This window comes from Varanus komodoensis, unplaced genomic scaffold (genome assembly GCF_004798865.1).
Source record: "Varanus komodoensis strain SLA01 unplaced genomic scaffold, ASM479886v1 scaffold23, whole genome shotgun sequence".
Lineage (NCBI taxonomy): Eukaryota > Metazoa > Chordata > Lepidosauria > Squamata > Varanidae > Varanus > Varanus komodoensis.
The window spans coordinates 17,289,748-17,314,259 of record NW_025335627.1 but is presented as its reverse complement, the minus strand read 5'-3'; the positions used below and the strand labels follow the sequence as shown (position 1 = coordinate 17,314,259).

General features: G+C 38.9%; 1 protein-coding gene across 5 annotated transcripts in view; it reads left to right on the top strand.

Moving 5' to 3' along the window:
* The window catches only part of CCNYL1 (cyclin Y like 1), a 39,370-nt gene extending 15,158 nt beyond the window's left edge, over window positions 1-24,212 (top strand). For 2 of the 5 annotated variants that reach the window (XM_044431855.1, XM_044431859.1), the window contains 7 exons: window positions 1,705-1,805; window positions 4,098-4,133; window positions 6,484-6,535; window positions 7,168-7,287; window positions 16,194-16,360; window positions 21,170-21,332; window positions 22,570-24,212. In XM_044431855.1, the coding sequence (XP_044287790.1) occupies window positions 1,705-1,805; window positions 4,098-4,133; window positions 6,484-6,535; window positions 7,168-7,287; window positions 16,194-16,360; window positions 21,170-21,332; window positions 22,570-22,686 (756 nt within the window). In that variant the 3' untranslated portion in view covers window positions 22,687-24,212. The remainder of the gene's footprint in view (window positions 1-1,704; window positions 1,806-4,097; window positions 4,134-6,483; window positions 6,536-7,167; window positions 7,288-16,193; window positions 16,361-21,169; window positions 21,333-22,569) is intronic. The other 3 variants (XM_044431856.1, XM_044431857.1, XM_044431858.1) reach the window with 3 other exon arrangements.
* Window positions 24,213-24,512: the final 300 nt, after the last annotated feature.

The following is a 24,512-nucleotide window of genomic DNA, read 5'->3' as shown; positions in this document are numbered from 1 at the left end:
AATATATTTTTAATAAGTGAGTGGGAAATTATTCTACATGGCTGATGCTATGATAGGAAGGAGCACTACTCTCTGCTTTAATGGTAGCTAAAGGACAGTGTCACCTAGGATTAATGGGGTAAGTGATATCATATCACTTCAGCCTGCCACTTCCATGACTTCTGCCTGCCAGTCTTGTTAGAGTGATTCATGTGTACTTCCACTTCCAGTCTTTCAAGCATATTTTGCTGCCAAGGTAGAATAGGAGTGGATGATTGTTAACGCACAGCTAGGCAGAACATTCGATTTCCAGCAGACTGCCTAGTATCGGCTGGCTGCTGGATCCTTGCAAAGAATGCTAAGCTAGGTGGATCCTAGTCGGAATGTGTAAAACACAACTTAGCTGAATAAAACTCCCATGTTCTGGATCACTTCATGTGTTATTTATGCCTTACCTGCTGAAGGAGCCTGGGAATGTACTCTTGCTTTGTATAGTTAAAAAGTCCAGGGTGATTTGAGTAAAAAGCTAACAAAAATACCCAGCAAGGCTGTGTGAGCTGATCCCTGCCAGCAACTTCCACACTAGTTCTCAGAACTGCTTGTTTGAAGGATGACATTTAAGTGCCCATAGCTAAGAACTCCCTGTGCACAATAGGGTAGCAGGTGGCTATGTAGTATAGTTGTGCTCCTGCTGTGTTTCATCTCCTTTCTCAGTATTTGGCCTGGTTTCACATTGATTTAAAATGAGGAAAATACCTGTAGTCCTGAAACTCTGAAATGTCTTTCCAGAACTTGACCAAAGAGTGTAGCCTCTCTCTGCCTCAGTGATTATATTCTTCTCCTCTTGGCTTGAAGTGAGGGCCAAGCTAGGCTTGGTTTTGCTCCCTTCTAAAATGGCAGCTATAAGTGGGTGGTGAATTGGGATTGGGGTAAGGCTTCGGCGAATGGGGCGGCATAGAAATTTTCTAAATACATACATACATACATACATACATACATACTTTACTGATGTGCTTTTTTCCTTCTGACAATACTCCCAAATTTGCTGCAGTTGCGTGTTCAGAGGCAGATACCTGCTTTGGCGGATTTGGGATTAGAAAATGGCACTACAGGGAAAAGTTAAACTTCTTTTCCCCTGTGCTACAATTCTGCTTCTGATCAGCACTCTCTCCCCCACACCAGCTGCCTTAATGGAATGGAAACAACATCAAACTCACAATGTGTCTGTGAACAAGTATCTATATTTGGCCTTGCATTTCCTGGTACTGAGTTCAGTCTCCAGCATTTGATCATTGCCCCTTTTGGAAGTTGTGCCCATATCTTTGCATATGCCACTGTCACCAGTTAGTCAGTAGCTGTATACAGGAAATAGCTGCTTACAGAACCAGGACTGGAGAAATGCAAGGTGTGCACCTCTGTGCCTAAAATCTTGCAGGAATGTGTAGGTATCTGTAGTCATTGTCCCAGATGCTAACTTTTGAACTCTGCTGGTATTTGTATTGGTTGACAGGTTACCTGTTTAAACATTTATCCCTAGCATTCCTTTATTTTGTGGAATAACATTGTATTCATCATCTGAGAGAGAAGTCACATGCATTGCATGTATTTGTTGATGAAACCCAGAAAGAGCAGTTCAGAAACCTTGTTGTTAGCGGCCCAGAGAGCTTTAGCTTCAACTGTAGTATATAAAATGAAATACAAATAAAATCTTTTTTCTGCTTGCAGGTTTCCCCAGGGCAGCTTACAAAAAAATACAGTTCATGTTCAACAATATTTATAGATGACAGCACAGTCAGCCAGCCTAATCTTAGGAGCACAATAAAATGGTAAGTACCACAGGATCTGGGGGTGAATGCCAGTGGACCATGAGTGACTTGCAGTATGTGAGGTGATGGGACCTCCTCTTCCCCTGCAGCATCTCCTCTAGAGTATCCTTAGCCACTGCCCAGCCCATTTTGAGGCCTCATGGTGAGGCCGTAGAGGAGCTTCCATTCTGCTCATGAAATCTAGAAGTTATTCATCCATATGCCCTGGAATTTTTTCCATCCCCAAACCTGGCAGTACAAGAGGAGGACATCTAGCTAAATGCAACAGTTTTATGCTGACTTGGCTATAGTGTGAAATGTGCACTGCAGATTGAATTAGTAATCACTGCCTCTGATGTTGGCCTGCCATCTAGTGGCATCAGATTAGTGCTTACCTATTTGATTCCAGAATCCTCTAAAGTTAATTCATATGTACTTCGTTTCTGGTATCTTTGGTATCAGTTGCATCCAGTTTATCAACCTGTGCAGGCTTGCAATACCAAAGCACCCTGATTCCTGTTACTAGAAATATGTATCATAAAGTTGACTTATAAATTTAAATGCTTATCTTAAAGTAGTCCATTCTTGGCTAAAATTGTGAAACTAGTTTCAAGTTAAAAAGCAGAAAATTGGGGCAAAGTGCATTTTTATATACAAGGAATAAGCCCCATTATCCTTGCATTGAGCATTACTGTAACCATAGCTGATAAAATCCTGCAGCACTTGAGACAGTAAAACTTGTGTAATTAATTCTGAATACAAAGTAAAGCCCAGTATTTGGTAAATTGACTTATTTGTTGTGTAGAATTTGTATACATACAAGTGTTTTTAGGCTTTGGTATCAGTTAGTAGCATGTGGTTCCCCTCCCCCCACAAATGTAAAAGTCATTATATTATACCGCATGCCTATTTGCATGCCGTGAATCATAAAGAGCTTTGTTTAAGAGTGCCACCACCCTTACAGGGCAAGCTGCTTAACGGATAATTCCTTGGAAATAGATTTAACCCATTTATAGGTGTGGCATTTTATATTAATCCCTTTCCCCAAATTGTATTCTGGAAAGCACAGCTTTGGCAAACTGTGGATGAACTATGAGTGTTAATATTCTCAGATTGGAATGGGTATGGAACAGGCCCTGCCTAGCACTCTCCAGATGTTTTGGACTGCAGTTCCAAACTGTTCTGACCTGTGGCCATGCTGGTTGGGGCTGATGGAGGGTTGTCGTCCAAAACTTCTGGAAGGTACCAGGTTGGGAAGGGTGATCTAGATCATAACCCAGTTGTTTGTAATTGGAAGAGGTGGAGTGAATGCTATGCTTTCAGACATAGCAAGAAAGCATATGTTACTAGAGGATTGTACCCTAGCTTGTCAGTGGGGTTATATCAGCCTTTATTCACTCTCAACAAACAGTGCTATTCTGGTATGCCATTGATGGCCTCTGGCCCCATCTGCCTAGAGTAATTTCACTGGTCATTTTTTATGCAATAGTACAGTCGAAACTTGACTTTCGTGGATTTTACTTTCACAGATTTGATTATTCACAAGTTTACCATCTATAATTAAACAGGAGGGTTTTTTGGAGTTGTGTGACCTTCTGCAGGAAAATAGACCTCTTTCCATAGACAGAGAGGAAGCGAAAGGGAAGAGGGAAGGCCTGCAAAGCATGCCTTCTTGCCCCACCCATCCAGAGAGGGAAATCTGTCTGGCATTTCCTTGGTGCAAAGAGGAAGTGCTAGTGAGTGAAAGGGAAACAGGGAATAAGAACATAAGAATGTAGTAATTGAAGAAGAGGAGAAATCTAATCTGACCTGATCTGCTGAATCAGACCAAGGGAGAGAGAGGAAACAGTCCAGTGCACATATGGCCAACAGTATTAAGGTATGGGAAGCAGGCTAGCTATATTAATGGTTTCTCCACTTTCGTGGGGGTCTTTTGCCCCTAACCCTCTCAAATGTGGAGGGCCAACTGTGCATCTATATTAAGCCTTTAGACTGCTGTGATCTAGTTGCTTAGTGCTATAAATGTTTTGAATCTTACTTCAGTTAATCTTGTATTAATGTGGATGTTGCATAGAAGAAAGTTTTAAAATGTACTTTTAAAATTTACAAATGGAACGTTAGGTGAACGTTAAAAATTACAAATGGAACATTAGGTAAAAATGGGTCTTAGGAAAGAGAGAGAAAGAAATTATATGTTTCTAATATAGATTTGGTTATAAAAATCTGTTTTTATCCCTAACAGCAATCTTGTGTCAAGATGGATTTTGTACAACCACTTACAATGAAATGATTTTTTCCCCCCTCTCCCCACAGTGTTACATTAGCAATATACTATCACATAAAGAACAGGTGAGCACTTTTTAAACCTGTTGTTTATAAATCATCAGTTCCTGAAGAATCTAGAACAGTGGCTGGCATGTGAGCCTGATTAATTAGATTGTAATTCACACTGTTCTGAAATTGCAAGCTTGGTATTAACTCATGTCCAGACATAGGAAGAAGTTGGTACTGTGAAAATAATATGAAAAAATGGTTGGACTTACAAGTTCTGAAGGCTTTTGCATGGGCTGACTTTAACTGTATTTTAGGGTGGATAAAATGATTTTAGAAGCCCTAAGATTGTTTTTAAAATGATTTCTGGGTGTAGATTCTGTAAAATTAATGGGTTTTATCATTTCATTTAAATCAGTTGTTTTAGAGAAAATGTTTATGTCTCTCTTAAATAATTTGATATTAAACCTGGGTGTAAGCTTGTTAACCTGTAGTTTTGGGGCCAACAACTCAGTGTTCTTTAGATGTGTTAGTCTACAACTCCAACAGTCCCTTAACATTGGTCATACTGCTTGGGAATTATAGTAATTCTAGTCTAAAACTTCTTGAGGGCACCAGGCTCATACTTGCTTAGTTAATCTCTAAATTGAATCAGTGCCTTTGAATTAAATAAAGTATTTTATTTAAATAGAGAACCAATTTGATAATTTCTGTAACACAGATATTTATACTGCATCTACCAAACATAAGTAGTTCATTTTCACCTAATTAAAACCAATTGCTTTTTCTGCTCAGCAACAATCAGATCTCACTTCTTTCTACCTTTCAGTCATAGAAATTTCATTTTGGTTTGCTACTTTGTTTTTGTGAGAATGGGGTTGGACCATGACAAAACGAAGCTGAAAGGAGCAGTGACAGAAGGAAGATTGTCCTCTGTGTAAATGTTCTGCAGAGGTGCCCCACAGACTGTCATGGCTGCCCATTGTGATACATAGCTGGGGCAGGCAATGTGTTTTGCTTCTGGGCACATTTGCCTAGTTGAGCACTGTCCTGAGCACCACCATAGAATGGCTGCTGTGGGAGGCATGAAAAGGACAAGTGAACTGCCTGAAAGAACAAGTGCAGGTAGAGGTGAGATCTGAACTTCAGCCCCACTAATCATGAGCCACTGCTCCAGCACTTACAAGTCATACCTCTGCTGGCTTTTGTGAGTTTTTGAGTTAATTTGTGGAAGTGACTTTATGGTGACTATCACAGCCTGCATGGGGGTGGGGGGTGTCTGCTTGTGCAAAGTGCCCCTGCCCAGTTTCTCTTATTGCCTTCCTCCCCTGCAGCCCACCATACCACATCCTGCCCTATTCATAGGGGTACTCTGACTACCATGGAGCAAGTCAAGATGGACATTAACCCAGGTTAATGGCCATTTTCTTTCATTACTTGTAATCCAGCCCTGTTTTTTTTTTCTCCTTCTGACCACCTTTTACTTACTGTTCTGCCCTTGTCCATATCTTGCCCGCCATGGTAGTATGCATTAAAACTGCACATGTGACTCAAGGTAAACAGCCTTGCAGGCAGGTTTGTGAAAGCTACAAACAACCACACAAATATTTACTAGCCTGGCTGTTACTTGTGGCATATAGAAAGAGAGAGATCTAAAAGAATATGTGGGTGGGAGGAAAACTCAGTTTACAAAAGCTATTCTTGCTGGTTTGAGGGGTGGTAGTTGCAACAGGGTGAAGGGTTAGTAATAAGCCTGAAATGCAGGGATAAGGAACATTGATTATTAGATAATTGTTCACTGCATCCCTGGTCATTGCTCACTCTTGGGTATTCTGGCTGCATTCAACCATTACTGGATGGCCACATGTTCCCTGCCTCTGCTGAAATACCAGTGTGAAAATGAAAGCAATGCCCAATTTTGCCTTAGCAACAGAACAGTATATAAATTCATGTGATAAATGTTTGTGCATTCATTTGTTCCATATTTATTTTACAATTTCTTAAAATCAGCACAACCTTTTATCACATGACAACATGGTAGAATAGAGATTGACCAGTGCCCCTCCATCAACTTGGAAAGTCAGCAGGGGCCCCATCTAGACTTCATTTTTAGCCTTGACACCAAATGAGCTGTCACCTCTTGAAATGCAGCAAAGCTTAGTGACAAATTCTGAAAACAGCTGAAGTGTGCTGTAATGCTGCTTTATATGCTGCATTTGTTATTTTGTGCTAAACATTTAAAATGGCACAATGCAGAGTTTGGAGATATTTGAAAGAGGGGCGGCAGGGAACAGGGTTGAGCACATCACCAGTCAAAGGGCTAGTCTTCCTCAGCCTGTGATTAATCAAGCTGCTCTTAAAGGAATGGAATGTGCATCCCAAGGAAGGCTTCACTCATACCAATAGCATGCATTTTCATGTGTTGCAGGGATTCAGATAGATCACTGGATATTTTTGATGAGAAAACACATCCACTTACGGTAAATCTGATTGTTTTCTTCATTTGCCTTGATTTCTTGAATGCATTTAGCATGAGCAGTTAGGTTTTTACATCTGGGAACTAAATGCTTCTCCATTTTTAGTTTGTTTTTAAGGTAAGGTGGGGTGGCAGGAGGAATTAAGAGATGGTTCTGGACTCTTAGCTTTTGTTCTTATGTGCAAAGAAGCATTTCTGTCTGTATCCATCCAGATTGAACTTTGGCTTACCACGCTTTAAAAACTAATACTTGGGACATCGGGTTTGATGCTTAATTTGGACTATATTCTTATAGGAAGCAGCTGATACAGGTTTTGGTTGAGCTGTGTGCCAATAGCTTTTGCTTGGAATCCAGAGAAGATGCTTACTCAAAGATAGCAAGAGGGTTGCCAGTTCTTCCCCTCCTGGTGGCAGCTCCTTGAAATTTTTGCAGGATGCAGCTCTGTAGCGCCCCCACCACCATTATCAGAGCTGAGGGAAGGGACTGCAGTAGAAATTGGGGATTTTAAAGTCCTGTTTGCACACATGATGATTTCACTCTACTAATAATACTGTCCTGTGCTTTTTACTCAAAACTAAATTCCAATGTGTTCAATAGCTTCTTCTAAAATCGTCCCAAACTATGTCCTGTTTCAGCGAGAAGAGGTTCCGGATGATTACTATAAGCACGACCCTGATCACAAGCACATCTATCGCTTTGTACGTACCCTTTTTAGTGCAGCACAGCTGACGGCCGAATGTGCAATAGTGACACTGGTAAGGCCTGCTTAATTATACTGCTACCTGGTGTTTAATAAAAAAACAAAGCAACAACTTGTCCAATCTGCACTTCCTATCCTAGGATTAAGCAGATGTCTCCTAATGACTGCTTGGCCAGTAATATCTACAGTCTGGCTCTGCTCTAGAAAGTAAGAATACTTCTAATGCATGAAGTCATTTTTACCTTGCAGTACACAGAACATTATATAAAAAACACAGTGGCTTCATGAACTTTATATTGGAGCTACCTGTTCAATACATGTCACAGAAATCAGTTACAAGAACTAGGTAAATAAAAATAATATATACAGAAATATATTAGGCTGTATCTTGTGATGTTGGACTAGTTGTGCAAATATAGAGACCATGTAGTGAGTATCTTTGTCATCAGCAGGAATTAAGTCCCAATTTGAATGTAAAAAATGATTCCATTGCTGGTCTTTTGAGATGATTCTAGTAAAGGTGCGCAAGTGGAATGTTCCACATGACCCAGGAATAATTCATAAACTGGAGTTACTAAAAAATACATATCCTGCTCACAGTACTGTTATGTAATATCACCATGGATGATAAATTCTGATAATATCAAGTGATAGCAAATTATGCAGGAAAAGGCGAAGTCTGTGGCACTTTAAGTTTCACACTTGCTGTATGTACTTCCATTGAAATTCTTCTAAAAACATCATTTCAAAGGAAATTGAACTGTAAGAAAGGTATTCAGTGAAAGCGCTTCTTCCACTAGTTGGCAGTGTTTTGCCACAGAAAAGAGCTAACCTGAATTACAAGCAAAAGGTAATAGGCAAGTGGAGGCCTAATGGAGCCGGCACTTTGAAAACTGCTTTGTTATACATTGCAGTCTTGCCTTTGTTGTTGTTAGTCGCGAAGTCGTGTCCGACCCATCGCGACCCCATGGAAAACATTCCTCCAGGCCTTTCTGTCCTCCACCATCCCTTGGAGTCCACTTAAGCTCACACCAACTGCCTCAGTGACTCCATCTAGCCACCTCATTCTCTGCTGTCCTCTTCTTCTTTTGCCATCTATTGTTCCCAACATTAGGCTCTTCTCCAGGGAGTCCTTCCTTCTCATTAGGTGGCCAAAGTATTTGAGTTTCATCTTCACTATCTGGCCTTCCAAGGAGCAGTCAGGGTTGATCTCCTCTAGAATTGACCAGTTTGATCGCCTTGCGGTCCAAGGGAATCGCAGGAGTCTCCTCCAGCACCACAATTCAAAGGTCTCAATCCTTCTGTGCTCAGCCTTCCATATGGTCCAGCTTTCACAGGCATACATTGCAACTGGGAAAACCATAGCCTTGACTATACGCACTTTTGTTGGCAGGGTGATGTCTCTGCTTTTTAGTATGCTGTCTAGATTTGCCATAGCTTACCTCCCCAGGAGCAAGCGTCTTTTAATTTCTTGGCTGCAGTCCCCATCTGCGGTGATCTTGGAGCCCAGGAAAATAAAATCTGTCACTACCTCCATTTCTTCCCCATCTATTTGCCAGGAAGTGAGAGGACCGGATGCCATGATCTTAGTTTTCTTAATGTTGAGTTTCAAGCCAACTTTTGCACTCTCCTCCTTCACCCGCATCAAGAGGCTCTTTAGTTCCTCTTCACTTTTTTCCATGAGAGTGGTATCATCTGCATGTCTGAGGTTGTTGATATTTCTCCCAGCAATCTTAATTCCAACTGGTGATTCATCTAGCCCCGCCTTTCTCATGATGTGCTCTGCATACAAGTTAAATAGGCAGGGCAACAGTATACAGCTTTGCCGAACTCCTTTCTCAATTTTGAACCAATCAGTGGTTCCGTGTCCAGTTCTCACTGTTGCTTCTTGACCCGCATATAGGTTTCCCAAGAGACAAATAAGATGGTCTGGTACTCCCATCTTTTTAAGAACTTGCCACAATTGGTTGTGATCCACACAATCAAGGGCTTTAGCATAGTCAATGAAGCAGAAGTAGATGTTTTTCTGGAACTCCCTAGCTTTCCCCATGATCCAGCGTATGTTGGCAATTTGATCTCTAGTTCCTCTGCCTCTTTGAAATCCTGCCTGTACTTCTGGAAGTTCTCGGTCCACATACTGCTGGAGCCTAGCTTGTAGGATGTTGACCATAACTTTGCTAGCATGTAAGATGAGTGCAATGGTGCGGTAGTTTGAACATTCTTTGGCATTGCCCTTCTTTGGGATGGGAATGTAAACTGACCTTTTCCAGTCCTGTGGTCACTGTTGAGTTTTCCAATTTGCTGGCATATTGAGTGTAGCACTTTTACTGCATCGTCTTTTAGGATTTTGAATAGCTCAGCTGGAATACTGTCACCTCCACTAGCTTTGTTGCTGCTCAGACTTCCTAAGGTCCATTTGACTTCACATTCCAGGATGTCTGGTTCGAGGTCAGTGACCACCTCATCGTGGTTATCAGGAATGTTAAGCTCTTTCTTGTATAGTTCTGTGTAATCTTGCCAACCTCTTCTTAATCTCTTCTGCCTCTGTTAGGTCCCTGCCATTTTGGTCCTTTATCATGCCCATCTTTGCTTGAAATTTTCCCTTCATATCTGCAATTTTCTTGAAAAGATCTCTGGTCCTCCCTATTCTATTGTTTTCTTCTATTTCTTTGCACTGTTCATTTAAGAAGGTCTTCTTATCTCTTCCAGCTATTCTCTGGAATTCTGCATTTAATTGGGTGTATCATTTTCTTTCACCCTTGCCTTTTGGTTCCCTTCTTTCCTCAGCTATTTGTAAGGCTTCCTCAGACAGCCATTTTCCTTTCTTGCATTTGTTTTTCTTCGGGATGGTTTTAGTTGCTGCCTCTTGTACAATGTTGTGAACCTCCATCCATAGTTCTTCAGGCACTCTGTCTCTCAGATCTAATTCCTTAAATCTGTTTGTCACCTCTACTGTATATTCATCAGGGATATGATTTAGACCATACCTGAGTGGCCTAGTGCTTTTCCCTACTTTCTTCAATTTAAGCCTAAATTTTGCAACAAGAAGCTCTTGATCTGAGCCGCTGTCATCTCCTGGTCCTAGTTTTTGCTGAATGTATAGAGCTTCTCCATCTTTGGCTGTAGAGCCCATAATCAATCTGATTTCTGTGTTGACCGTCTGGTGATGTCCATGTGTAGAGTCGTCTTTTGGGATGTTGGGAAAGGGTGTTTGCTATGACCATCGTATTCTCTTAACAAAATTCTACCAACCTGTGTCCTGCTTCATTTTGTACTCCAAGGCCAAACTTGCCTGTTATTCCGGTTATCGTTTGGCTTCCTACTTTAGCATTCCAATCCCCCATAATGATAAGGACATCATTTTTTGGTGTTAATTCTAGAAGGTGTTGTAGGCCCTCATAGAACTGTTCAACTTCAGCCTCTTCAGCACCAGTCGTTGGGGCATAGACTTGGACTACAGTGATATTGAATGGCTTGCCTTGGATTCGAACTGAGATCATTCTGTCATTTTGGAGATTGTATCCCAGTACTGCTTTTCCTATTCTTTTGTTGACTATGAAGGCTACTCCATTTCTTCAGAGGGATTCTTGCCTGCAATATTATACCTGATGGTCATCTGAATTAAATTCACCCATTCCTGTCCATTTTAGTTCACTGATTCCTAAGATGTCGATGGTCAGTCTTGTCATCTCTTGTTTGACCACATCCAGCTTGCCTTGATTCATGAATCTTACATTCTAGGTTCCTATGGAATATAGATCTTTACAGCATTGTACTCTGCTTTCACCACCAGATACATCGGCAACTGAGTGTCCTTTCGGCTTTGACCCAGTTGCTTCATTCTTTCTGGCGCTACTAGTGCTAGCCCTCTGCTCTTCCCCAGTAGCATATTGGACACCTTCCAACCTGAGGGGCTCATCTTCTGGCATCATATCTGTTTGCCTTTTGATACTGTTCATGGGGTTTTCATGGCAAAGATACTGGAGTGGGTTGCCATTTCCTTCTCCAGTGGATCACGTTTTGTCAGAGCTCTCTGCTGTGACCTGTCCGTCTTGGGTGGCCCTGCACGGTGTAGCTCATAGCTTCATTGAGCTGCGCAAGCCCCTTTGCCACAACAAGGCAGTGATCCATGAAGGAGAGTCGTGCCTTACAACAATTAATTTTGCAATCGGGAGGTGATTTATATTTTCTCTGAATGGGAAGCTGGAAGCACAGCAGAACAGTGTTGCTGTTATTTGGGGTGCCACTTTAATACCTTAAAACTAGTGGACTTCTTTTTAAATTGATGAAGAAACTCTAGAGGTAAATCTATCTTGGTGGAAATAAGAGGGATTTTTTCCCTTTTTTATTTTTTTGACAAAAGAAATATATCACAACAATAATAACATAACAAAAACACAATAATAAAAGAGTAATTAATAATGTGCCCCCACCACCCTGGAGACTAATGCTACCACCATTCACATACTATAACAATTAATAATATATAACATACTTCAATTATTTCCATATCCCCTCTAGAAGTTCATATAAACTTGACTGGGTTTACAGCCTTTGCCTTCTATCAGTACTGCTTTTACAAAATCTCCCCAAATTTCATTATATTTTGCTTTCATTAACCCTCTTTTAATTGTTATTTCTGTCATCAGTTTATCATTAATTACCATGTTCCATATTTCATTATACCATTCATGCCTTTGCAAAACCCAATTCTGTTTCCAATATTTAACTATCACTCTCCTAACTGCCATTATCATACTTATAATCAATTCTTTCTTAGCTTCATTTATATCTTGTTTTTCTACCAACAGTAATAACACCATTCTTGGTGACATTTCTAAGTCTATATCTAAAATTTCTCTAGTTTCTTAAATATCTTAATCCAAATCTTTTTTATATTTTCACAATCCCACCACTTGTTTGTAAGTTCTGATCTCTTTACCACATCTGCAACATATATTAGAATATTTGTCATCAATTTGATTTAACTTAACTGATGTTAAATACCATCTCCATATCGGCTTGTATCCATGCTCTTTAATTCTAACTGACATATTCTTATATAGACTTCTAGTCCAAATATTCTTTCAGTCTTTGTCTTTTATTTCACCTACATCCATTTCTCAAATTGATTTTAAACTTTTTGTCTGATCCCCTAACTCCATTAATATCCTGTAAATTTTTGGCAATTCTTTATTTGTATATTCTTTCTCAGTCTCACATTATTTTATAATCATTTCAAATTTTGTTCATTGTCTTTCTTCTTCTTTAAATTTATCCTCCATCTTTATCCATTCTTCTAATTGAATTAGATTTAACCAATTTAATTTAACCTCTGGCAATATACTCCTTAATTGTATTATATTTTTTATCTTATTTTTCCAGTCTTCTCATCTATATTTGGTTATTTTTTAATTTAGTTTTCTAATCCTTTAATTCTGTTTTTGGGAATTTCTCCATTTTGACCCCTGGTGTTAACAGAGAAGTTCCCAAGATTATCTGTTGTCTCCATTTTTCCATACTTCCATCGTATTTTTTAAAAAGGGATTTTGAATTCTCTTAATAATATTTTTAATATCCTTTTTAAACCAATATGTCTCTAAATGATCACCTATTTCCCTTAATTCTTTTAATTTGATATCACTCCATATTATTTATTTTGGGCTATAATATCTGGAACTATCTTTAATTGGTTTGCAATCCAATACTTTTTAACAACTGGAATGCTCAACCCTCCTTTTTTTGCGATTCATACCATAGTACTTATTCTTGCTCTCTTCCCTCCATTTCAATAAACCTCCAATAATTTCTGCATTTCCTTTCATTCATGATCGTAAAACCTGATTGGGATCATCCAAAACAAAAAATTAATCTTTGGCAGAATTTTCATTTTTGTTACTGCTGTTCTTCCAAACCATGATAATTTTACCTTTTCATATTTTCCTCTTTTATCTTTTATATCCTTCTTTAATTTTTCTTCTTTAATTCTTGACTGTCTTTTGGAATATCGATTCCTAAGTATCTGATATTGTCTACTATTTTTAATTTATATTTTTCTTTTAATATATCCACCTCTTCAGTATTATGATTATATAACATCATTTTGGATTTTTCCGAATTAACTAGCAATCCACTATATTTCCCAAATGCCTTTAAATGTAAATATAGTCTCTCTGTAGTATTTATTGGGTCTTGAAGTGTTAGCAATGTGTCATCTGCGAATAAATTAATTTTAATTTTCTGATGTACTCCAATTCCTTCTATCTGTATATCATTCCTAATTGTATTTGCCAATATTTCCACCATTAAAGCAAATAATATTGGGGATAAAGGACAACCCTGTCTCATCCCTCGGCTTAGGATTATTGTTTCTGTAATACCTTCATTTACAATTATTTTTGCCATATTTTCTGAATATAATTGATGTATTACTTTCTTAAACTTTACTCCAAATCCCATCTTCTCTATTAAAATCTTCATTGTTGGCCATTCCACACAGTCAAAGGCTTTAAATGTATCTAATGCTAGTATACTTGCTTTTATATTTTGCTTCGGAATAACAGTTAATATTTAATACTCAACTTACCACATCTGACATTTGTCGACCTCTTATAAACCCACATTCCTTATATATTTATCTATAAATTTATTCAATCTATTTACCAATATCGCTGTAAAGATCTTAGCATCTTGATTAATGAGAGATATCGGTCTATAAGATTCAGGTTTTGTAAGGTCTTTATTAGGTTTTGCTATCAATACTATCATGGATTGTCTCCAAATGAATGGAATTGTTTCCTCTTCCATTATTTTATTAAACATCGTTTTCATTTTAGGGACTAATAATTTTTTTTAAAAAATTATAATATTCAGCACCCAATTCATCAGATCCTGGTGCTTTACCTATTTTTAATTTACTTATAACTTCCAATATCTCTTCTTCTATTTGAGTTTCCATAATTTCTTTACCCTCTTCTCGAATTTTACACATTAAATTCTTTTCCATATATTTTGGCTTTCTTTCAAATTTATTTCATTTCCCTTATATAATTTGTCAAAAACCCTTTGGAAAATTAAAAGTTTTTCTTTCACCTTATTACATCTTTCCCCTTTTTCGTTCTTTATTACTCCAGTCAATTTTTTTGCTTTTTTGACTTGTGTGGCTCTGGCCAGCATTTTAGAATTTTTATTACTATTTTCATAAAATTCCCTTTTCAAGTAAATTAGATTTCTTTGAACTTGTTCTAATTCAATATTTTGTATTTCTTTTCTGTTTGCTGTTAATTCTAGCATAATTTTGTTTTCCCTACCTTTAATATATTCTTTCTCTAATTCTTTAATTTCTTCTTCTAGTCTCATTATATGATCTTTTTGTTTTTTTAAAATATATGAATATTTTATTTATAGCCCTCTTACCCCTGCTTTCATTGTATCCCATATTACACTTCTATTACTACCTCCTTTTTCATTTATTTCCCATGTTTCTTTTAATTCTTTTTCCATTTTTTCTAAAATCTTCTCATTTTTAAAAATCCATAAATCTATTCTCCATCTATTTGCCTGTCTATAATCACATTTTATTTCCATTGTTATCAATGCATGGTCTGATATTTTAATTACTTTTATATCTACACTGACTATCTTGGACATTATTTCTGATGTTACTAATAATAGTCTATTCTTGTGAAATTTTTATGTCTATTTGAATAAAATGTATTACTTTTCTGGTCCCCATTTAATTCTCTCCAAACATTTTTAAATCTGTTTTCCTTAATAAATCTACTTAAATCTGTATTCTTATATTTTGTATCTGACTTTGATGGGTTAGATTTATCTTTTTCTTTATCCATAACCATATTATAATCACCCACCATTATCACATATCCTTTTTTTAATTCTTCTATTTCTTTATATACCTTGTTGTAGAACTCCCTTTGATTTATATTAGGTGAATATATATTAGCTAACGTCACCTCTTGTCCATATATTAGACCTTGTATTATAAGATATCTCCCCAAATGGTCCTTTTTTATAGCTTTTATTTTAAATTCACATCTTTTAGCAAGAATAATTGCATCACCTCTTGCTTTTGAACTACCATACGATTTCTCATATACGTCTGCCCAGTATAAATTTAGTTCATTTACCCCATCTTTCTTTTGATGCATTCCTTGTAAAAATATAATATTTGCTTTTTCTTTATAGAAAGGTTTTTCAATTCTGGCTCATATATATCTTTCTCCCAAACCATTTACATTCCAAGACACAATCTTCAGTGTTTTTCCCATTCTTTCAATACATTAAATGTTCTTTTTGGTCTCCAAATGTGATAAAATAAACACTCCAATAAGACAATAACACCCACCCAAATCAATTTAACCCTACCCCCACCATATTCCCTACCACAACTGTGGATGGAGGCCCCCTTGCTCTCCTTCCCGCCGCTTTGGGCTTCCAAGGGGGTAGAGGAGGAGCCTTCCCTTCGTAGACCCCAGACACCCATTCCACCCTTCCCAATCATCTCTACCCATTTATTCAAAATTCTCTTATATTTCAGTAATAATTTCAACACTAACAAATACAATATATTCTATATCTAGAGGGAATTTTTAAACATTGTAATCATAAGAAAGTTTGCACAGAACTATGTCCTCCAGAACTCAGTGTGTGGGCTTGGGATTACAGTCTTCATTTTGACCTCTTAGATTTCAGCTGAGGAAGCACTCAGTCTGTTGAGAAGCTGAGCAAAGCAGAGCTTGAAATCTTAGATGTTTGAAAATTAGTTCAGCCTACAGTGTCCAGTCTTCAGAGTCAGTTGATGATGTTTAATCTGCTTTAAAACAAATCGTATTTGGTGGATGTGGACAAATGACATTAAAAGAAATCTGACAAACTCTTTTTCTCTGTGTTGTACAAATAAATTGTGATATGTGCAAATTTAAGAATGTTCTTTCTCCTCAGGTTTATTTGGAAAGGCTCTTAACCTATGCAGAGATTGACATCTGCCCAAGTAACTGGAAAAGAATAGTTCTAGGTGCTATACTGCTGGCTTCTAAAGTGTGGGATGATCAGGCTGTGTGGAATGTGGATTACTGCCAAATACTGAAGGATATTACAATTGAAGACATGTAAGTTGCAAGGTTTAATTCAATCTGATCATCTTTGGCTTGCCCAGAGTGTGTTTGAAAATACATATTTACTTTCCATTTGTATATGCTGCACTGTGCATTCTGCATTTTTTGGAGTTTCCATTTAATGGGTTTTGTTCGCTTAAACACACTTTGGAATCTGCTTCTCTGCTCATCACTTAATTCTGTAATTCTTTAATAGTATGCATACTTTTTCACATTTCATCTGAGAACACAAGGGTTTGGTGGACCATAGCCAATGCACCCATTATTGAAAATGTATATTAAAATTGCCAGAATCTTTGTGATGACTTTAGCCATCTGTACTTATTAGGGTAAATGACAAGACAATCTAATTTGCTGCTTTCTGGTGATCTCTCATAAGTATCTCACAGTTTAATAGAATATTGTGTGTTTGACTTATGCAGACATCTCTACTCCCTTATACTAACAAACTAACATATCCTTAATGTCTTTAGAAAATATCAGGTATCCAAAACATTTCATAACCACCTCCCCCACAGCTTCCCCAACCAGGATTTCCTCTGCTGCCCAATCGTGGCATTCCTCACCCTTGTAACAATCAAGTGTCTTGATGTATGTGCATTTGTGAGCTAGCATTTGCTGTAATACAGTAAAACAGCCTTCTTCAACCTGGTGCCTTCCAGATGTTCTGGACTTCAACTCCCATCACCCTAGCCAGCATGAGAATGGTCAGGAATGCTGGAAGTTGTAATGCAAAATACTTGGAACGTCCAGTCACTTTGTACAGATGCGAAAGTAGGAACAAATAGTTATACTAAAAGCAGCAAGGACCTAACTGAAAGTTTTTCCACAATAAAATCTATTTTCTGAAAAAGCACAACAGTAGGATCCTTAGGTATCATTTGAGTACGTGGGGCTGCTGTGATGACTTGTCGTAAGTTGGCCTCTGGTACACCCATTACCATCTTTTCATGGCAGTAGAAGTTTACTGTCTTGTACATGCTCTCTGACAAAATCTTAAGTGGAATCAGAGCCTTCCAGAAGATACAGTTCTACTTTCTCACAAATACCCCACTTCTACCCTATGGTGAGTGTTACACTTTGAGCAAACCATGTATGAGTACTGTGTTGCATCATCATCATAGGAGCAAAGGCTTTTTTTGCCTACTTCCCACATGAATCTTTGCATATTTGGTGCCATGCATTTCAAATTGTGGATTCAAGGGATTGCAAATAGCTGTATGTGTGACCTCTGATGTATTTCTCTTAGTGACACACATGCAGCTCATTACTTGAATGCAATTTGTATCTAATGTTATAAACTTGCAGTTTGATCTGTATCTAATGTCCTAAGTAGTAGTATGGCTAGTAGTATGGCTGTTGTTAAGCGCCTTTTTTTGTGTGGAAAATGCATACCTAAATCTCTTTGGATTTCAGTCCTTTGGAGGTGAATAATTATGTTTGCTTTTTATTAACATAAGCATAACAGGTAGAATAGCCTTGTATGATGATATTGGTAAACCTTGTGACTGCATGGGAAGAACACAGCCTAGCACTTTCCTCCCCAGGTACAACCCTCCTCAAATGCCTCACCTGCAGCGAGGGTTAGAAAAAAGCTTCTTTGGCAAAAATGGAAGTTGTTTTCCTAAGCTTAGTTACTACATGATGGGAGAACTGCAAAAGATGACTCCATAGTGTAGGAAATTTGGATTTACTGTGTGTGTGTGTGTGTGTGTGTGTGTGTTTCTTTACAAACCTTCTCTTTAAAATTGACAGGTTTCAATTTCCTGTCTACTAATACCTGGTGTGGAGTAGGAGACAGTGGTTGCCTTGATGCTAAAGTGTTCTGAATTACATACACACACACAGGTAGTCGACAGTTTGAAATAAAGGAGAATACTTTTTGTTAGGAAAAGTAATATACACTTGCCTAATACAGAAAAAGAAAGAAAGGGCTTAGACTTAAAATAAATCTGCTGGTTAGAGGCTCTTTTACCCCCCCACCCCACACACACACAAGTGCGTGCACACACACTCCCCACCCCCTGATCTCCATAATGAAGCATTCTTTAAGTCTAGATAGAAGAGAGTATGCAATGATTAAACTTCCTGTGCCAGTCCAATCAATGTTCAACACCAAACTTGCTTTGTGCTTACAGAATGATTATTACAGGGTGATCTAGTTTCATTTAGTCCTATTACTCTAAATCTGAGTGCCTCCCTCTTACAAATATCATGACTAGGCGAGAGCCAAAGGCACTATTGGCTAGATCTGGCCTACCAGCTCCTCATTCCTGCTGCAGATGTGCTCTCCAGATGTTTTGGCCCCCAATTCCCAGTAGCCCCAAGCAATTGTGGGAGATCATGCAAGTTGTTGGCCAGAAATTGCATACCCTTGCTATAGAAGATGCATTCAGAAAGATGACTCTTAATTGTGGTAAGGTGGTTAAGGAGAAAGAAACACTATAGGCAAATTGGGTGGGAATTAGCTGGATTAAAAAAAAAGGATCTGATTTGTGACTTCAAGAGTTGGGAGAAATAATACTTAAGAATTCACTTTTCATTATACTTCTGTGACAAGAACTCTGAAACAAGAGGAAACTGAAACACTTAATTAGTTAAAGTCTTCGCCATATAAAAACCTGCTCAAAGAAAGTGACTTAATCAGAGTGGGAAAAAACCCTAGCCATGCAGCTGCTAATCCTGTAGATTACACTGCATAAAAGAGGGGACATGCTGTTCATTCTTTAGCTACATGTGATAGTAAATAAAACAGTACAAACACATTGGGCCTTTTTGCTTTTCCAGAGTCTAACCCATATTAATAGGCATTAATCTGGCAAAGTATTGTATTTTTATACAATTAAAATGTATTAGCAAGGCCTGTACAAAAGAGGTAAATGAAGCCCCGATCAGCTGATCATCAAAACTTTATCTGATTTGCATTTCTATGAGGTTTATGACCACATGAGCAGGAAATTAATTCTGGCAGTATATTTAATGGGACTCAGGTCTATCTTACTAGAAACAAATTGTACAACTCTCTTTTTCTCAATGAGACTAGCTATCTAAATGATTGATTCCTGTTTGCTTTCCATTTGTACAAGTAAAATGTCAATATTTTTCAAAGGAAATATCCCCACTGCCCAAATCCTCCTAAGGGTTAGCCAGAAATTAAAATTTTGATGTAGACCTACTGTACAGTTGTGAGTTAAACAGTTGCCTTGTCTAGGAATAAATCTCTGTTGTTTGTGGGCTCTGTAAACAAGTCCTTTTTTTTCCTCTGAATAGATTGGGCCACTTTTGCATATCTCCTTGAAACTGGTTGGGTGAACACCAGTTGTGGTAAATGTGGCAGAGTGGGATGCGCACAGGTTTCATGTTCAGCATCTTCTCTTACACTGGGCTCCCTACTCTGCTGCTGTCTGTTGATGAGTTTTGTGCTCCCCACATGTTTAGACTATCAGGGGGACTTCTCCCATATTACTCCTTTCTGTATTTGCAGTGTGGCTAGAAAATCCTGCACTCTGTTTTTGTTTTTATATGCAGGATATAACACTGGGCACATCATTTTTAAGATGTTTTGTCAGTGATGTGAAAAGTGTCTTAAAAGCCCCTTGAGATTTTTTGAGTGCTGGTATGTAGTATGTGAGAGGAAGGAAGGTAGTAGGGGCAAATTTGTTTTCATTTTGTTTGTTACTAGCTTGCTTGTGATTTTTAACATTTCAAGTACAAGTTCAAACATTTCTGCATCTTAGTGAATTGGCTTGAGACATGAGTTTATCCTAACAAGACATGAGTTAATGGGGTTAGTATGCTAATGGTTTCTTACCACTCCTGTTTGTAGTATAAAGTTAAGTGTAGTATAGTGGAGGACTTCATTTTCATTCTACCTTTTCAGCTTAATGGATGTTTGCATATCTTGAATTCAACTTCTTTTATGAACTTTTCAAATAATAAATATAACTAGAACAGTGCATTTTGGGATTTGAGGGCACACAGGCCAAGTCAGATGTTATTATACACTAGCACTGTTTGGAACATAGGTGGTATGTACCTCTTCAGAGCTCTTCCAGCTTCTGGGTTTTCCTTGATGCTCTTCCACCCAATCTGCAGAGGTGCTGACCTGCACCTGAATCCATAGGATGGATTTTGCTGAAGCAATGTCAGAGGCAGCCTTCAAAGAATTCCTCCTCCTCCTTTATGCTAACCAAATATCCTCTCAGTCGTTTCAGGGCAGAGGAGTCCTTTGCCTACCCCAGTACCGATGCGGCTGGCTGGCTGGCTTTTTTATTTATTGCTGGAGATGAATCCATGTTGCCTCAAGAGGCTTTTTACTCCGAGATAATAGCAGCAGCTATTCAGAGATCCATTTGTTGCCGTGGTGATACGCTTACTTCTTTTGTTGGTCCGCCTCTACTTCAACAAACCCCCTTCCTGTTATCAACCTGGTGAAAATGTCTGCAAGTTCTTCAAAACTAATCAACAGCGCACATCATTCTTTTCATCTGATAACTATAGCGCAGGGTCTTGTAAGAATGAAAATGGAGTATGAATTGTGTACAGCTGGGCTAATGGAACTCGAAAGAACAGCACTTCCAAGTCAGCAGAGTGAGTGCACGGCAGAACATTACCTTTCCCTGCAAGCTGGAGGTCTCAGAATTCAAACTACATCTTGCCTCTAAAATAAGCAGACTTGTTCTGCTTTTTAAAAAATGCTTTGGTTGCAGTCAGCATTAGTTTTCAAAAGTGTGAGTATTTTGTTTTTGACTGGATAATAGCCATTATTTTGTATTTCTGCTAACCAGACATACTTTCCTCCAGGAATGAGATGGAAAGACACTTCTTGGAGCTGCTGCAATTCAATATCAATGTTCCTGCCAGTGTTTACGCCAAATACTACTTTGACCTTCGCTCTTTAGCAGATGACAACAACCTGAGCTTTCTGCTGGAGCCCCTTAGTAAAGAACGAGCACAGAAGCTGGAGGTAACAGTCTGCAACTTGTTGTGCTTGCTCATTTGCTTGCATAACAGCAGCCTCTGTTGTTGTTCATCACATGAGTGTGGCTTACAGAATGTTTGGTTTGGTTTTATTGGAGCATCAACCTTGTAGTTACAGAAATCCTTGATATGAAGATGAACCTCTCTGAGGAAGCAGGCATGGGGAGGTATAGAAACAAGACAGTGTAGATTCAGATAGTTATAAGACTCCACACTTAGAAATACTGGCAAATGTCTTTTCTGTATATTTGTCCCATCATCTTTGAGGCTGTAATCCAGAGTCTCTAAAGAAGTGGGGTCATGTCTGCTCAATATATTATAGAGTACATTGGGAAGAAAAAGGTTGTGTAAATTACCCAACGCCGCCCCCCCCTGCCACCAAGATCCCATCACTCACAATCACACAACGGCCTTGTGCTTCTCTTTGCAGCATCTGATACTCCATAGAATTCAGTCCCTATTGATTATTATATAAAAAGCTGCCTTTTGAGCTCAATAACATGCCAAAAATTAAAGAAAACTTGGACAGTTCAGTCATATTACTCCCTGGTAATCAAGTGGAGGATTCTAGCCTTAGTAAACTGCATTTATCCACAAGATGCCTTGGCTTCTAATTCTCCAAGAAAGGTTTTAGACAGTTGTTGAGAATGATTCTGTATTCCCTTGATGTTGCCCTCTGTCTCAGCTGCTTCATGTATTTTTGGATTATTGCTGAATTCAACCTAAGAAGAAATGCATGAGCCGTGGTGGGCGAAGTGCCCCACAAGTGCTTTCCTCAGCTGCAGATGCACAAATTACAATGCAATTGAGAACTTTGGGGTTGCCTTTTCTTACATGGGGCATACAGGGATGGGGGCCATTCCTTCAGTTGTCTAGTGAAATACTCAAGTCACTGTGGAAGTAAACTGCATGTTTTGATGAGCAAATTGGGTTCTTCTATACATTATCTATTAGGATAATTTTGCATGTTATTGATCTGGCTTTATAAGTGCATTTATTCACTTGTTACACACCTTGTGTTTCAAAGTGAGTCTGTTCTCTTTAATTGATATGGATGTGTTCTTGAATACAAACATGAACCAAAAAAAAAAAAAAAAAAACCAGTTCAGAGGGATGCAAATAGGTCTGGTTTTGGTTTGGATGAGAAAAATTGATGTTGGTTTTAAAAATTTCCGGCTCCAATAATGCTAAAAATTTCCATCTGGCTTGAACATGTGTTATAGGCTATATCCAGGCTGTGTGAAGACAAATACAAAGACTTGTCAAAAGCTGCTATGAGGCGATCATTCAGTGCTGATAACTTAGTTGGCATTCGCCGTTCTAATGCCATCCTCTCTTGAACAAGACGGAAAGCTGCAATACTGTGGCACCAGCATTCCTGTGGACAGGAGCACCACCTCCATGTCAAGCTCACGGATCGGCAGTGATGGTGTCTTCCAGCCAGAAGACAGAGAGCAAATCCAGCCAAGGAAGCCCAGAGCCAGAGGAGCATAATTCCATGTGGGGAAGAAGACAGGACCTTGTTGAGGGGGCACACTCGCATAAAAATCCAGAGGTGCAAAAACTCTTCAAAGAGCCTTTCCCCATTCTCCTCATGCATCCCACTACAATCCACAGGTGTTTGCTTACTATGTAGGCCTATAGCTGTGAACTATGTGCGTTTTTAATAATGACTAGTTTTAAAATTTAGAATTTGAACATTAACACAACCATAGTCACCATGTCCTTTCCCACTCAGTCACCCAGGACCATGGCTACAGTTGCCTTTCAGAGTCAGGGCAGTGTTCACGTTAATAGAGGATAAGGCCACCCTGGGACTGATGCTGTAGCACTGACAAGCGAAAGGTAGTTCTTCCCTTCCCCCCAGCACCCACCCACCCACTCACACATTCATACACCAGACCACCCAGACTGTTAATTGGCACCTGGCATTCACCAGGGTGCTGCTGAGCTGAACATTACTCTCTCCTTCTGAGGTTGTCATGGGGTTCCAGTGGGTTGGGACAGGAGCAGGGAAACGGTACTCAGCATTGGTCTGGGCCCATGTTTTGTCAGCTATGGTGCTTCTCATGTTCTTGTTCTTCTGGCCAGTCCTGGAAGAGGGACAGTCCATAAATAGTTCTTTTGCCTGAAGCACTGAAAAGGGCTGCATTCATTAGCCTGAACAAATGTACTGACTTGGTGGTAAATGGGCAATAAGGCTGTTCTGCTAAACACTTCCACTACAACAGTAAATACGGAGCAAGTCCTGCTTTTGTCCTATGCTTTCAAAATGTTTAAGTTCACAATGGGAAACTATTTTGAATGACCTGGACTTGTTGATGAGGGAGGTATGATTATTTTCGATTCATAGAATTGCTTTAAAAAAGCCTTTTCTCCCTTTAAAAGCCTAGTACTTAATGCCCCTTGCTCTGGAATTGATCCTCGAAATCTTCACTTTTCCTGTAAATTAAGTTTGCTCTGCCAGCATTGGAATGTGGGATGACTTAAGTTTTCTGCTCCTAAAGATAGGAAATGTAAATTGACTTTCTGGGTTACAGACTTTCACAACTCCAGGTAAACATCACTGATGAGTCTGCATTTTACAACTTCCCACATTGGGTGTAACACATAGTCAAGTGCAGCCCTTTGTACTAATCTTCAGTTTGGTTTCCTGTTGAGCCCCACTTGCTTCGTGAGGGCTCAGTGGCACCCAGACTGTTAGCAGTATTTTAGTCCACCAGCCCCAGGCAGGAATTCTACCAAGCCTGTGGCTTCAGGTATTGATCACAGTTCAATTTTGAAACCAATGCTACATCTTCAGGTGGCTTTCCTTTCTCATGTTTGTATTAAAAGAGAAGCTAATAATAAACTCTATTTTAATTAAGGTGAGGTGTGATTTGTTTTGCTTTGCATTTCTCTGTCCCATACAATTTGTTCCAAAGTGTGGAATGGGCTCCATCATGGGCACAGCCCAGCAGGGCGAGTGGGAGAGCCTTCCACAAAGTGCCACTGGAATGGCGTGCTGCAGTGCCTGCTGGATTGCACCCAGGTCATTTCAGGTTGGCTTGCAAAAGCTTAATGCTCCAGTCTTCAGTCAAAAGACTTTCAGAGCGTCTGATGCTCATTGAAAATACAATAGAAATTGTACAAAGTTAATAACAATGCACAACAACCTCAGCCTGAA